Raw genomic sequence first — 15993 nt, forward strand, 5'->3', positions numbered from 1 at the left:
CTTCAATGAGCAATCTTATTTATCCATCTTTGGCACAAGTACAAAAGTTTCTGCAAGGTAGAGACCTAAAAGTAGCACTGCCAGCTTAAGGGGTATCTTTAAATTTTGATCTTGCCAAATTGTTTTCTTAAACAAAACCATGTGTTATCATTCTTCAACTAATGCTAAATTAATGGTTAGAATTCTCAGTTATGAATTCATATTTTCCCTACTCACTAGGGAGAATGTCAAATGTTTATTAATCATCTATATTTTTCTTTTCTTTTTTTTTTTAGAGACTGCGTCTCACTCTGTCACCCAGGCTGGAGTATAGTGGCATGATCTTAGTCCGCTACAACCTAGAACTCCTGGGCTAAAGTGATCCTCCCACTTCAGCCTCCCAAGTAACTAGGACTACATGGCATGTACCACCACGCCCAGCTTATTTTATTATTTTAATTTTTTGTAGAGACGAGGGTCTCACTATGTTGACCAGGCTGGTCTTGAACTCCTGGTGTCACACCGATTCTCTCACCTCCACCTCCAAAAGTACTGGGATTACAGGCATGAACCACTGCACCTGGCCTACATTTCTTTTTCTATGAATGTGTATTCATATTCTTGCCCATTTTCTAGTCCATTATGTGGGTTTTTTTCCTGATTAATGTACCTATTTCATCATATAAAAAAGTTGTGTTTTGGCCCTATGTTGCAAATATTTTCTCTAATCTCTAGACTTTGTTTACAGTATCTTTTTCATGAAGAAGTTTTAAAATTTTATTGAATTAAATCTATCTTCAAGCTTAAGGGTTTTATGTCTTCTTCTGCCTTCCTCACTCAGTATCATAAGCAAAATAATAAATAACAATATTTCATTTTAATTATATGTATGGATTTTTAAAAAAAAATTAGTTCTTGGCCGGGCACAGTGGCTCACGCCTGTAATCCTAGCACTCTGGGAGGCCGAGGTGGAAGGATAGCTCAAGGTCAGGAGTTCGAGATCAGCCTGAGCAAGAGCGAGACCCCGTCTCTACTAAAAATAGAAAGAAATGGGCTGGGCGTGGTGGCTCACGCCTGTAATCCTAGCACTCTGGGAGGCCGATTCGGGCGGATTGTTTGAGCTCAGGAGTTTGAGACCAGCCTGAGCAAGGGCGAGACCCCGTCTCTACTAAAAATAGAAAGAAATTATATGGACAGCTAAAAATATATAGAGAAAAAATTAGCCGGGCATGGTGGCACATGCCTGTAGTCCCAGCTACTTGGGAGGCTCAGGCAGGAGGATTGCTTGAGTCCAGGAGTTTGAGGTTGCTGTGAGCTAGGATGATGCCACGGCACTCTAGCCAGGGCAACAGAGTGAGACTCTGTCTCAAAAAAAAAAGAAAGAAAGAAAGAAATGATCTGGACAGCTAAAAATGTATATAGAAAAAAAAAAATCAGCCGGGCATGGTGGCACATGCCTGTAGTCCCAGCTGCTTGGGAGGCTGAGGCAGAAGGATTGCTTAAGCCCAGGAGTTTGAGGTTGCTGGGAGCTTGACACCATGGTTATATGTCAGATGTGAACATTAGAGGAAGCTAGGGGAAGGGTACGTAGGAATACCCTATACCATATTTGCAACTCATCTATAAATCTAAAATTATTCCAAAATTAACAGTTAAAAACAAAAAACTTGCCAAATGAGCTGCTTTTTTTTCTCGAACTAGGGCTCAAAAATCACAGATAAGTATTAAATACCCAAGTTGCAAACTCTGCTTTTTCTTTTCTTTTCTTTTTTTTTAATTGCAGGGCAAAAACAACAATTTAAACTGTGTAAGTTAAAGGACATCTACATCTCATTCACCCTCACCCTCCCCAAGGTTAGAACATCAGAGAAGAGCCCACAAGTTAGGTAACATTGTCGAGATATTATGCGCTATTAATGCCACAATATTCACTAAATAAGAGTCCTTAGTATACAGTCCCCCCAGACACAAGTAAGAAGGCAGATACCCAGGCCTCTACCCTGGATCAGAAATAAACCCATAAAAGCCTAACTAAGAATACCTTTTTTGTTTCTATAGCCACCTCGATGGCCAGCATCCAAGCAAGCTGGAGGCTGAAACTTCACATTTTTAGACATTTGAGGGCATAGGCATGCTTTGCAGTTTGAGTTTTCTTAAGGTATGGACCATTGGTACTACAACTGCAGTTATTACTTCCATAGATCTATAAACCCCAAAAAGAACCAAGGGTATTGGCAACATTACCAAAGAGATAACCAACCTCTGTGAGGCTTTAATTAAAGTGCTCTCTGCAGAGTGTCACTATCAAGAACCACTTTCTCACCACCTAGCTCAAAACTATGACTCGTAATTCTCTGAACACCCAAGAAATTGAACATAGCCCACAGCTTCACCTGTAATTATTCTCTATTCATTCAATAAATAATTAGTACAAGCAGCGTTTCATAATAGGTAACAATAGCAGTTCCTATTTAGTTGAGTACTGACTAAATGCCAGACACTGATCTAAGCACTAGGAGAAGCCATGTGGGAAATGGCAATAAAAATGGTTCCAGCCCTTTGATAATTTCCAGGGGTAACAAAGAAGGTCTTTCCTTATGAATCTCTTGAAAATAAAGAAATCCCACCGATACATGGTATAGAGGGGCCCCAGCACAGGAACCCCTTAATCAGACTGTTTTGCTAAAGCACATCCTCCAGTAGCTTCTTCATAAAATGTCCAGGGGAAAAAATAAATAAATAAAAATAAAATGTCCGTGGGAGGTCAACTTTTGAAACCACAAATGTGTGAAATGTCTTCATCCTCTCCTCACACCTGCCTGAGAATTTGGCAAGATATAGAATTCTATTTTCTTTCGAAAGGCACTCTTTGCTCCATTATGTTCTAGTCTCCAACTCTGCTAGAATCCTATGATTCCTCACCTTACCTATGTGATCTGTAGATATTCTTTTGTCTTTATAGTGCTAGAAAAATACAATATATCATCATTAGCTATAGTTACCATGCTATACAATAAATCTTGAATTTATTCCCCCTGTCTAACTATAATTAAATATCCTTTGACCAACATCTCCCCATTCCTTACTTCCCCAGCTATCCTAGCCTCTGGTAACCACCATTCTACTCTCTACTTCTATGAGATCAAAATTTTTTTGTTTTGTTTTTTGAGACAGGGTCTTGCCCTGTCTCCCAGGCTACAGGACAGTGGCATCATCATAGCTCACTGTAACCTCAATCTCCTGGGCTCAAGTGATCCTCCTGCCTCAGCCTCCCGAGTGGCTGGGACTACAAGTGTGTACCACTGTGTCCAGCTAATTTTTCTATCTTTTGTAGAGACAGAATCTTGCTCTTGCTCAGGCTGGTCTCAAACTCCAGGTCTCAAGCAATCCTTCCACCTTGCCTCCCAAAGACCTGGGATTACAGGCGTGACCTACCATGCCCAGCCCAAGATCAACTTTTTTAGATTCCATATATGAGTAAGCTCATGTGATACTGACATGGTTATTTTTAAATTAATTGTGCTGGATTCCTGGTGAGTTATTTTAATCTTGACACTCATGTTCTTTGGTTCTGAGAAATTTTATTTTTTATTTCTTCATGCCATCAAGCAATAACCACCCACTATCCCTCCTTATTACACACATCTACAGATCCCTGGGTCATTCAGTCCTTCTCATTCTGTAAAGAGTTTAGCTTCTGGATCATTGTCTCTTTGCTACTACTGCTTCTACCTTAATTCATGGTAATCTCAATACGCACCACAATCTTTACCTCTCAGTGCCTTGACTCCTCTCTTCCAATGGTGTTGTCCTCCCTCTATCCTACTCCAGCCACTCCCTCCCACATTGTTCACATCCAAGCAGCTCAGTACAGCTGCAGGAAAAGCATACAACCAAGTTAACTAGGTCTCACCTTCAACTTACAACAAACATCAAATAGGCACTTGGTACTGCCTGGCAATTCTAAAACCTTTCCTTATCTTCAACTCATTCTTCTTCACTCTCCTAGATGAATTTTACACCTTCTTTCTCCACAAACTCCCAACACCTCCCCATTCTTCATTTTTAGATGAAGACCTTCCTTCCTATTTATCTGAGAATACACAAGTAATTAGAAGAGAACTTCCACTTTCTCCCACCACTAATGCTGCCAGCATTTGGGTCCACATAATCTGCCACCAAAGAACTGTATGCATTGTGCCTACGTCGCTTGAAGCCAACATATCCATTTGTGGGCTAGATCCATTCATTCCCTCTTACCTACTCAAGGACTTCATCCCTGCAAGTATGTCTTCTCTCTCTTTAATCATCAATTTTCCCTTACTAATGCATCATTTCCATCAATTTATGAACATGCTATAATGTCTGTCCACCTAAAAATAAAAAGAATTTTCTTCACACCTCATGACCTTCCAGCTACAGCCCCATTACTCTGCTCTGCCTTATAAAAATGCTTGAAAGATCATCGCTATGACTATCTGTACTCACTGTCTTTAATTCTTCTCCTCTCCTTTTCTATTTGTTAAAATTTTTTTAAATTATTTTTTTAGAGATAGGGTCTCACTATGTTGTCCAGGCTGGACTTGAACTCCTGAACTCAAGAGTTCCTCCCACCTTAACCTCCCAAACAGACGGGACTATAGGCATGCACCACTGTGACTGGCTTCATTTTGTCTTAAACCCACTGCACCAAAACTGTTCTTGTCAAGGTCACAAATGACCTACACATTATCAAATCTAATAGTTTATTCTTAGTCCTCATTAGACTATCAACCATCTTTTGGCTTTCAATGACCTTGATTCTTCTTCTACCTCATAGGGAACCATTTTCCCTCAGAATTTGGAAGGCAGTGCTGCACGTCTTTTCTGGGAACCTTCTCACTCTCCTCAGTTTACACATGTGATAAACCAGGGCTTGGACATTAGTCTTCTTTTGTACCTGCATTTGCTCTCTGGAACTCTATCTAGTCTCGTGGCTTCCTTTTTCTTTTTTCTTTTTTAATTTTATTTTTTGTAGAGACAGGGTCTCACTGTGTTACCCAGGCTGGTCTCAAACCCCTGGCCTCAAGTGATCCTCCCACCTCAGCCTCCCAAAGTGCTGGGATCATAGGCCCCACAATGCCTGGTCTAGTCTCATGGCTTTAAATAAAAAATTGGCAGTCATCAGCATGTAAATGACATCTCCATCCCCAATCTCCCTTCTGAACTCCAGACTGATCTATCCAACTGCCTATCCAGTATCTCCATTTGAATATCTATTAGACAATTTAAAATGAACAAGACCAAAATTGAACTCTATTCTCTCCACAAATCTGCTCTTCTTCCAGTGTTCCCAATATTAACAAATGGCAACTCCATCTTCCAACAGCTGAGGCCAAAACTGACTAGGCCTTCCGACATTATTGTTCCCTCAGTCCTAGTTCTTCCTCAGCATTTATTTCTCACCATTCTGTATTACGATTTTTACTGTTTTCATATATTTACATTTACAAAAGAGCTCTTTGAGGGCAGGGGACTGCCTTGTTTATTTGAATCCACAGCACTTAACAGTGCATGTTGAATTATTTGCATAAAGAGGTAGTGAAATTTAAACTGTTAAACAAGTCCCAAGCAGAAACAGATCCCTCTGTAGAAAAAGATTTTGAAATAGGAAAGTATATTTCAGCTAGATTTCCATTGGTTCATTAGTAGTAGTTCAGAGAGGCTAGATTATATCTTGATATAATATAATATAAAATCCCAGTGGCACTTCACTTCTTGCTCACTCTACATACATAGATCACCTGGAAGCTTACTCTGGGTCCCAGACTGATGGAGTCTGGGACCATCTCGAGCACCAACAGCCACCATGACAGAAGGCAAGAGTGGCAAATTATATACCAGAAGCTTTTACCATGAAAGGCTACACATTATTCCTATGTACATTTCACTGAACAAAAGCAACTCACAAGGCCATACCCAACTTTAAAGGGGAAGCAAGTACAATTCTATTACATGCTCATGAGACAGAAACCAAAACTCTTTGATAGACAGCACTGATGACTATCATATCCTTAAAAACAAGCTTCTAATTCTGAGCAATAATGTTTTAGCTCCTGATCTTCATTCTCCATCTCTGAAAATGAACTCCCTCGCTAGAAGAGAACCATACACTTGCAAAATACTATCTATGGATGGTAGGAATGTAACTTCACCAGTTAGGCCTGCCTCTTTCCTCACTCAGGAGTCAGAGAGCAGCAAAGAAGCCAAATATGGGACAGGAAAGTACTGAGGCCAAACCTGCTAGAAATGTTCAATGTCAAAAGTGAGGGAAAGGCTTGAATAGACAAGAAAAGCATGTTCAATTATGTAGAGGCATGGAAAGGAAGGAAACCCTCAGCAAATTTGTTCACCAAAGGTATGGAACAGCCAGGCCTTGGAGTCCTTTGCACTACCCTTTGTCTGAAATCTAACAAGTTTCATTCAAACCACTGGATGGAAGAAGTGGAATTTGGGTATGATTAGGAAAGTTAGCCAGCATACTTCCTTTCAACATAAAAACACTACCTTTAAAATGCATAAAAAGCACACCACCATGCTACTAGAAACAAAAAAGGCAGTGGTTAAGAGATGGATTTTATGGGAAAAATGATTTTTTTTCTAAAAGTTTCAAAGACATAAATCAAGATTCCTAAGCTCAAGATGATCTGAGATAAACCCCAAGTCTGCACAAAGCCTAGATTTAACGCATTGCTGCTCCAAGTTCTAAAGTATCCTGCGCAATTTCTATACAAAGTTCAAACACCTTCTGTTTCAGACAGTGAGAACTGGCAGAAAACGCTGGGAAGCACTGGAGACGGTTACCATAAGCAATTAAACACTTAGGACCGTAAAGCTCACAAGGAATTACATTGAAGGGCAGAGCAGGAGTTCAAACAATGTCACCTGCCAAATTAGAAGCAAATTAGGCTTCCTAAATGCTAAGTTTCATTGGTATCTAGCCCCACCTTCCCTATCCCTTGTTCATTCAACAATTATTAGTCGCTAAGGTGTGGGAAGGAATGCAGGGAAGTAAAAGAGAAATAAGGTTCTAAGAATTCATTCTTGGTCTCCATGCAGTTGGTCTAGTTAAACAAAGAACCCCAAAAAACAGATTGACAAGCAAAAAGTGCCTTTAAGTACCATAACAATACTATAGGAAAAAAGCTATTCTAACACGTAAGTTGACAACATCCTTTCAAGGGAACAATACCATATTTGCTTTGTTAAGTGTCCGGAAAAAAGAAAACGCAAACAAACAAAAAAATCTCTCTTCCGCTTTAATGACAGTTCGGTACCAAAGCTCGCTCGCTCTCCCTCCTTCTCAAAGGTTTCTGCTGCAACCCTTCCATCATTCCAACCTCCACACTCTGCTTCCGGGCCCCATACCAGCTCCATCACAAACAATGCCCAGAATACCAAGGTCAGCACCAAAGGCACAGGGAGCAGAAATCGGAAACGGATCTTCCTCAATCAGAAGGGGGGGACTTCCCCCTCAATCACAGCCCCCCTCCCAACCAAGGCTCTGCCTCTGGCCTCAGGGGGCTGGCGTCTGCCGCTTTCGGGGGTTCTAAACCTCCTTCCCCTCTTCATCCAGTTAGTTTTCCCTCCTGCGCCCCCAATGACTTCGCCTCCCCGCAACCGGAGCTCCCCATTGTGGAGCGAGGGAGCGCGTCACGATGCAGGCTGGGGCAGGGGGAGGTGGGGAAACGCGCCATAGGGGAGACGCTGTCAGTTGTGTGTATGTAGGGGAGGGGGGGGGTGCTCGTTAAGGAAGCCGTAGTAAAGGGCAAAGGCTCCACAGACCTACAGTAGGGAGCTTTATAAGTAAGCCGTTGCTGAGGAAAACCCATTTGAGTTTCTACATAAGGGAGCTATTGTGTGGGGGGCGGGGGTCGTCTACAAGTAGCCGGTTCTGGGGGAAACATTGCATGGGGAAGGCAAGTGAATTATTCCAAAGGAAGTCACGGTGGGATTCTCCATAGGGGAATCTTTCCTTGGGGAGACGTTCTATGGCGGTGGGACTGTCATAATAGGGAGTCGTCACAGGGAACCGTTGTGGGGTTGTCTAGAGGGGAGCCATCGTGGAGCCTCTGCAGAGGGCGCCGTTCCTGGGAAAATGTTCCTCCAGGAGCCGTTTACGAAAGAACTGTCCGCGAGGAAGCCATGTCGGGCCACGCCCTGCGGCGGGAGGCGTCGCCGGACCCCGACCACCCGCATCCCCCACCCGGCCGCCCCTCTGCGGCCACGGCCCCGCGTACCTGACGGAGGGGGACCCGCGGCTGGAGCCTCCGGGGGAGCGCGCGCGGGGCAGCCCCAGCCGGCGCGGGGGGTACACGTCCATGGCGGCGGGCGGCGGAGCAGGACCGTGCCGCTGCGAGGGTCGCTCAGGCCCGCCGGGCGGCTCCAGGCCCGCGGCGGCCGGGCGGCGCGGCGGGGTGTGCCGGGTGGGAGGGGGCGCGGCGCGCGGGGGCACGTCGGGGCCGGGGGCGGGGCCGGACGCGCGCAAGGAGCGCGGATCGGGGGCCGGGGCCGGTTTGGGGGTTGGGGGCTGGCACACTGCCGTAGGGCTGCGCCCTCCTTGAGCTGCGAGGCGGCTGGGCTGGACGTTGGGAGCGCGGGTCCCGGGGGTGAGGGTTAATGCGGCGCCGCTCTGCCCCGTCCTCAGGTGCCGCATCACGCAGTGGGACTCCGCGCGGCGCCCCCCAGCCACGCACACGGGCGCGCCCGGAGGCGGGGCCTGGCTCCAGCCCCGCCCCGCTCCGCCGGCCCCGGCCTTCTGCGAAAACTTCCGCCGCTGCAGCTGGATCCCGCGCACTTCCCCCGTTCCCGGCTCGCTTCCCCGGTCTCGTGGGCGAGTGCGTCGCTGCTGTCTCCTCACCTCCCGTTCATCAGTCGTGCACGCACCCTTCAAACATTCGGCCAATGACTAGCAGGCCTCCAGTTAACAGTGCGCACCCAGCCCTGCGCAGGGCATGGGCGTTAGGGGTTTACAGGATCCCGGAGGACCCCTGGTCTTTACTGTTGAGGTCCTGGCTCCACCCGTTTCCGACTGTGGGGCCATGGACAAGAAACTTAATGCTACCAAGCCTCAGTCTTTTCGTGTGTAAAATGGCAGAAATACTTCACTGATAGATTGCCAGGCGTCCTCTGTATGCACAGAACGTATTTAGTGATTTTATCCTGCATCCTATATTGACCTTGTCAAGAAGCCTTAAAATGTCCTGTATTCATCCTTTATTATTATTATTATTTTAAATATCCAGGGTGTCTCTTACCCAGGCTGGAGGGCAGTGGTGCAATAATAGCTCACTGCAGCCTCCAACTCCTGGGCTCAAGCGATCCTCCTGCCTCAGCCTCGCGAGTAGCTAGGACTGCAGGCATGCGTCACCATGCCCAGCTAATTTTTCTTATTTTTTTATAGATGGGCTTTCGCTATGTTGCCCAGGCTGGTCTAGAACTCCTGGCCTCAGGCAGTCCTCCTCCCTTGGCCTCCCAAAGTGCTGGGATTAAAAGCATAAGCCACTGTGTCTGGTCCTGTATTCATCTTTTTACAATAATTTACAATGATTAGAACTATTTTTCTGCCACAGTCATTGGTGCTTAAATCACTTAAATGACAACAGTAGCTGAAAAAAATCCTACCTCCACAAATAAAGATCTGGGCAATCCATCCCTGTGGTGTCTCCTGTAGGTTTAGCTGAAGAAAGACCAAAAGAAGGGAGTAGGAATTTAAAGTACTTGTTTTTCATATTCAAGAAAGGAAAAGACTTTTTTGGCTCAAGTTCCAAGTCTTGAACAAGTTATCACCATTATTTAGAGATATAATAATTTCTCATCGGTATACATGCTCTGAAAATCAGGCAATCAGTGACACCCTCACTCCCAGGGGCTTAAGCTTTTGAAAATCAGCCAGTCAACATCAGCTTCACTTTGGTAACTATACTTCTGAAAGTTAGTAAATCAATGACAGCCCCAACTTCTGAAAGTCAGCCAAACACTGTCAGCTCTATGCTTCTAGACAATACCTAGTCAACCAGTGACCAGGCTTCTGAAACTCAGCCAGTCCTCAGCTACCGTACCACACTAACACAACTGAGAGTCTATCAATCGCTAAACATTTCTGCTTCTGAAAGACCACCAATCCCTGAAGGCCAGGCTTCCCAAAACCTTGTATATGGTCAGCTCTGGCTTTGTTCATAAAGGCTGTGCCTTATAAGCAAGTACAGCTCTCCCTTGCAAGACAGAAATTCACCTTTTTTTTTGCATCAGCTAACTGAGTTCAATTTATCGTTTTTTGCACTTAAAAGTTCACAATTCTTTCTAGATTCAGTTGCCATTTACCATTAGGTATGAATTTGGGCTTGTGACAAATGCAATGACAAAACCATGAGATTTATCAAATGCAAGTTTTTCAATTCAATGCTATGCTTCCTATTATCAATTTTTAAAACCACTCAATATGTATATGCACAACTGCAACCATCACCACAATCAATTTTAGAACATTTTTTAATCACCCCAGTAAGAAACCCTGTACCTATTAGCAGTCATTCCCCATTTCTCTCCAGCCACCTCAGCCCTAGACAACTACTAACCTTTCCGTCTATGAATTTGCCTATTCTGAACATTGCATATGATATGTGGTCTTTTGTGACTGGTTTCTTCTGTTTAGCATGATGCTTATAAGGTTTATCCATGTTGTAGCATGTATCAGAATTTTGTTCCTTTTCATGATTGAATAATATTCTATTGTATGGATATACCACATCTTGCTTATCCATTTATCAGTTAATGGACATTCAGGTTGTTTCTAATTTTTTGCTATGTTTTTTAGCTGATGCTGTTGTGAATGTTTGTGTACAAGTTTTTGTGTGGACATATGTTTTCAGTTCTCTTGGGTATAAACCTAGGGATGGAATACTGGATGCTATGGTAACTATGTTTAACCTTTTGAGGAACTGCCAAACTGTTTTCCAAATTGACTGCGCCTATTTAAATTCTCACCAGAAACTATAACGGTTCCAATTTCTCCACATCCTCCCCAACACTTACTATCTTTTTGATTATAGCTATCCTAGTGAGTATGAAGGGGTATCTCATTGTGGTTTTGGTTTGCATTTCCCTAATAGCTAATGATGTAGAACATCTTTTCATGTGCTTATCGGCCATTTGTATATCTTCTTTGGGGAAACATCTGTTCAGATTTTTTGCCCATTTTTTTAATTGGGTTATTTGTCCTCTTAAGTTGCAAAGGGTCATTGTATATCTGATATATGATTTGAAAAAATATTCCCCCATTCTGTGGGCTGTCTCTTTACATTCTTGATAGTGTCCTTGGAAGCACAAACCTTTAAATTTTGATGATAGCCAATTTATTTTTTATTTTGTTATTTATGCTTTAGGTGTTATAACTAAGAAACCATCACCTAATCTAAGGTCATGAGGACTTCTGTTTTATTCTAAGAGTTTAATAGTTTTGGCTCTTACATTTTAAGTCTTTGATCCATTTTGAGTTATTTTTGTATTAATATATTGTGTGAGGTAGGCATCTAATTTTGTTCTTTTTTTCATGTGGCTATCCAGTTGTATCAGCATCATTTCTTGAGCAGATGATTCTTTCCCGTTGATTTGTCTTGATACTATCATTGAAAATCAATTGTTACCTACTTTTTTATTTGTGTATATTTGATCCCCCAAATGCCACAATGCAAGAGTGAATTTCATGATGAATTTTCTGAACCATGCACATTTATTAAATGAGGGAAAAGTCCATGTGCAGCTCTTTGTATGGTATACAGGTGTTTATTCAATATTGAAAATGGTGGAAAGTTAGATATAAATTAGTATATACTAACAGCTAAGCATAAAAGATGTGTGATTTCTTCAACAGGTACTAGAGGAAGTGATAACATATTTTTAGCCAGGCACAGGGGCTCATGCCTGTAATTCCAGCACTTTGGGAACCCGAGGTAGGAGGATCATTTGAGGCTAAGAGTTCATGACCACCCTGGGCAACAAAACCCTATCTTTACAAAAAAATTTTTTTTTAATTAGCCATGCTTGGTGGTGTGTACCTGTAGTTCCAGCTACTTGGGAGGCTAAACCCAGAGGATTGCTTGAGCCCAGGATTTCGAGTCTACAGTGAGCTATGATCATGCCCCTGCACCTCAGCCTGGGCGACAGAGTAAGACTCTGTCTCTTAAAAAAAAAAAAAAAAAGGAAATGATAAAATAACAAATTTTTAATTAAGAGAGATTTGGATGAAGAAGATAAAATAATCACAACAGAAGTTGTAGTGCCCTCCCACACTGTATGTTGTTATCGGTCTTTCAGCTCAAATGACTCTTTGAACATACTGCTACCAGAAGTTTTTTCTAATTCCAAAATTGCAAGCAACTTTTCAAATGCCAGGACAAAACCTACTGCAATAATTTAAAATTTAATAACTCCATTTAGTACTGTTGCAGTGATTGTCAAAGTTCTAAATGCCTGCGCTTTGTATAGCATAGCCATGGATGCAGGTAATCACAATGCAGAAAAATTTTCCTTTTCCCTGTGCAATATTTTTCTTGTGAAAAAGGCTTGCTTATAAGGATATTTTGGGTAAAATCCCTTCCAGATGAGATTTCAGAAACAAGAGCACATTTTTGCAGAGATTTTCCTATTGAGTTGGGAGTTAATAGAAAAAATTGTGTTGCTTTGGTGGAGATAATACAAATATAATTTTAGTGATGTTTGCACAAAGTTTATTCTAAGTTAAAGTACAGCTTGAATGATTCTATAGAAGCTGTTGACTGTCCTGCTCATATTCTGTGTAATGCTGTTCAAACAACATATGATGTCCTTTTTGTTGGCTTTGAAGCAATTATCATGAAATTGCTCTCTTGAGTCAGCATTTATACCGTTCAAAATGAACAATTAAGAGATTTTTGTGATTTTGTTGGTGTTCAGTATTTCTCAATTCTCTTGTATTCAAAAACCTCTTAGCTTTCTTTAACATATGAAATGGAGAGAATCTTCAGTTTATTTGAAGCACTGAAATCATACTTTAATTCTAAAGAAAAGGCACCCAAAATTCTTACTGACTTTTAAATAATCCATTGAGGAAAACTTTACTGGCAATAGGATTTGCAAACTGAAAAAAGAGCAGTTTATTGAAGTACTCCATTGCTTGAGGGAAGTGTTCAATGCATTAAAAGGAAGAAAAATTTATCCCTTTAAGTATCAAGCCTGTTCTTTCTTTCTTTCTTTTTTTTTTTTTTTTTAAGACAGAGTCTCACTCTGTTGCCCAGGGCTAGAGTGCCATGGCGTCAGCTCACAGCAACCTCAAACTCCTGGGCTCCAGTGATCCTACTGTCTTAACCTCCTGAGTAGCTGGGACTAAAGGCATGCACCCCCATGCCTGGCTAATTTTTCTATATATTTTTAGTTGTCCAGCTAATGTTGTTTTTTTTTTTCTGAGACAGAGTCTCGCTCTGTTGCCCGGGCTACAGTGAGTGCCATGGCGTCAGCCTTGCTCACAGCAACCTCAAAGTCCTGGGCTTAAGTGATCCTACTGCCTCAGCCTCCCGGGTAGCTGGGACTACAGGCATGTGCCACCATGCCCAGCTAATTTTTTCTATATATATTTTTCGTTGGCCAGATAATTTCTTTCTATTTTTAGTAGAGACGGGGGGTCTCACTCTTGCTCAGGCTGGTCTCGAACTCCTGACCTTGAGCGATCCACCCGCCTCGGCCTCCCAAAGTGCTAGGATTACAGGCATGAGCCACCGCGCCCGCCTGTCCAGCTAATTTCTATCAATTTTTTTAGTAGAGCCAGGGTCTTGCTCTTGCTGGTCTCGAACTCCTGAGCTCAAATGATCCACCCGTCTCGGCCTCCCAGGTGATAGGATTACAGGTGTGAGCCACCGCTCCTGGCCAAGGCTGTTCTTAATAGGAACATTACTTATGAACAAGAAAAGAAATTCTGATTGAAGTGAATAATCATTACGGTATTTGTTATGACTATCTTTTGAAATGAATTTCATCCCATGAAGAATTTTATTATTTTATATTGATATTACTAATTATTCTTCTAGCATGTGAACAAGTGTTCATCATGTTTAAAGTAGAAAGGAATAAAAATTGATGATAATGCTGTTTTCTATCAAAGGACAGCATTTTTTAAAGTTGTTGATTAAGAGATGCAACACAATCCTGAAGAATGGAGAAGCAAGTCATGCCGTGAAAGATGGTATTTGCTTCAACAAACCAAATTTGAAAAGCAGTTCTCACAGTTAACTATATCCTAGAACATGTTCAGCATATGGCTCATAATACTAATGTTGAACATTGTTTTCTAATTAATGAATGTTCAATGGACAAAAGAATAAAATAAGTTAGAAGTGACCACTGGGGAAACTATGTTGCAATGAAAATGAATATAGATTATATCTGCAAGGAATTTTATGAGCAATGCCAAAAACAAGAAACTGTTAACTAAAATGGTAAAAAAAAAAAAAAATTAAATAAATATATAATTCAGATACTTATAATTTATATTCTACAAATAAAAAATATATTTTTAGGGTATATCCTATGTAATATTTTTTCTTTTTTTACCAACATACATATGCATAAGCAATTAGCTATAATTGAAATTCAGCTGGGCCCCTGTATTTTCATTTGCTAAATCTGGCAACCCTACTCGTGGGTGATCTGAGATACTGCATGTAATCTATTTAACAAGGATCTTTTAAAAATAATCTGAGCTGAGAGCAGTGGCTCACGCCTGTAGCCCCAACTATTTGGAAGGCTGAGGTAGAAGGATGCCTTGAGCCCAGGAGTTCAAGACCAGTCTGGGCAACATAGTGAGACCCCCATCTCTAGAAATAATAAGAATAATAATGTGTAATAATCTTTTTATGTAGGCATAATTTCCTTATAATAATATGAAAAATAAAAATGTATATTTCATTTTACTTGATAAAAATTTTTTTGACAAACATACACAGTTGTAGAGCGATTGATTGCCCCAACAATTAGGTCCATTGCCATGCCCATAGAAAGTTCTCTGAGACCCTCAATTTAAAATAATAATAACAGACACACACACACACACACACACACACACACACAAAAGTTCTCTGAGACCCTTTTGCAGCCAAATTCCCCATCCCAGCCCTAGGCAACCACTCCACGGATTTGATTTTATTGTCCATACGTTAGTTCTTTGTCCATACATTAGTTATGTCTGCTCTTGACATTTATATAAATGTAATCAATGTAATGATTTTGAGATTCATTCATTTTGTGATATGTATCAGTAGTTTGTTTACTTTTATTGATCAGTAGCATTCTATAGTTTGGACATAATGTAATTTGTTTATTTACTAGTTGATGGGCCTTTGAGCTGTTTCCAGTTTGAGGCTGTTATATATAAACTCCTATAAACATTCATGTGTAAGTCTTTGCATGGCCATATATTTTCATTTTTCTTGTGTAAATATTTAGGAGTAGAACTGCTGGGTTATATGGTACATGTATGTTTATCATTATAAGAAACGATCAAACAGTTTTTCAAAGCGTTTGTGCCCCATTTTACACTCACATCAGTAGTATATGAGAATTCCAGTTGCTCCGCATCCCTACCAACATGTTGCCGTGTCAGTCTCTAACTTTAGTGGTTCTCCTGTGAATGCAGTTGTGTCCCACTATGATTTTAATTTGTGTTTCCCTCATGACTAATGATGTTGGGCACCTTTTCATGTTCTTATTTACCATCGGGATATCTTCTGTCATGGAGTGCTTTTCAAGTGTTACGCACATTTTTAAAAAATGGGTTATTTGTGTTTTATTACTGAGTTAAAGGAGTTCTTTATTTTGGAATATTTTGCTTGCAATTTTTTTTTTTTGAGACAGAGTCTCACTCTGTTGCCCAGGACTAGAGTGCCATGGTATCAGCCTCACTCACAGCAACCTCAAACTCTTGGGCTCAAGTGATCCTCCTGCCTC

General features: G+C 41.6%; 1 protein-coding gene across 5 annotated transcripts in view; it reads right to left on the minus strand.

Moving 5' to 3' along the window:
• The window catches only part of DNAAF9 (dynein axonemal assembly factor 9), a 114482-nt gene extending 106079 nt beyond the window's left edge, over window positions 1–8403 (minus strand). For 4 of the 5 annotated variants that reach the window (XM_045528982.1, XM_045528985.1, XM_045528981.1 and 1 more), the window contains exon 1: window positions 8259–8378. In XM_045528982.1, the coding sequence (XP_045384938.1) occupies window positions 8259–8341 (83 nt within the window). In that variant the 5' untranslated portion in view covers window positions 8342–8378. Of the gene's footprint in view, window positions 1–8258 lie in introns of all 5 variants that reach the window. The other variant, XM_045528980.1, reaches the window with a different exon arrangement.
• Window positions 8404–15993: the final 7590 nt, after the last annotated feature.

This window comes from Lemur catta, chromosome 17 (assembly GCF_020740605.2).
Source record: "Lemur catta isolate mLemCat1 chromosome 17, mLemCat1.pri, whole genome shotgun sequence".
Classification (NCBI taxonomy): Eukaryota; Metazoa; Chordata; class Mammalia; order Primates; family Lemuridae; genus Lemur; species Lemur catta.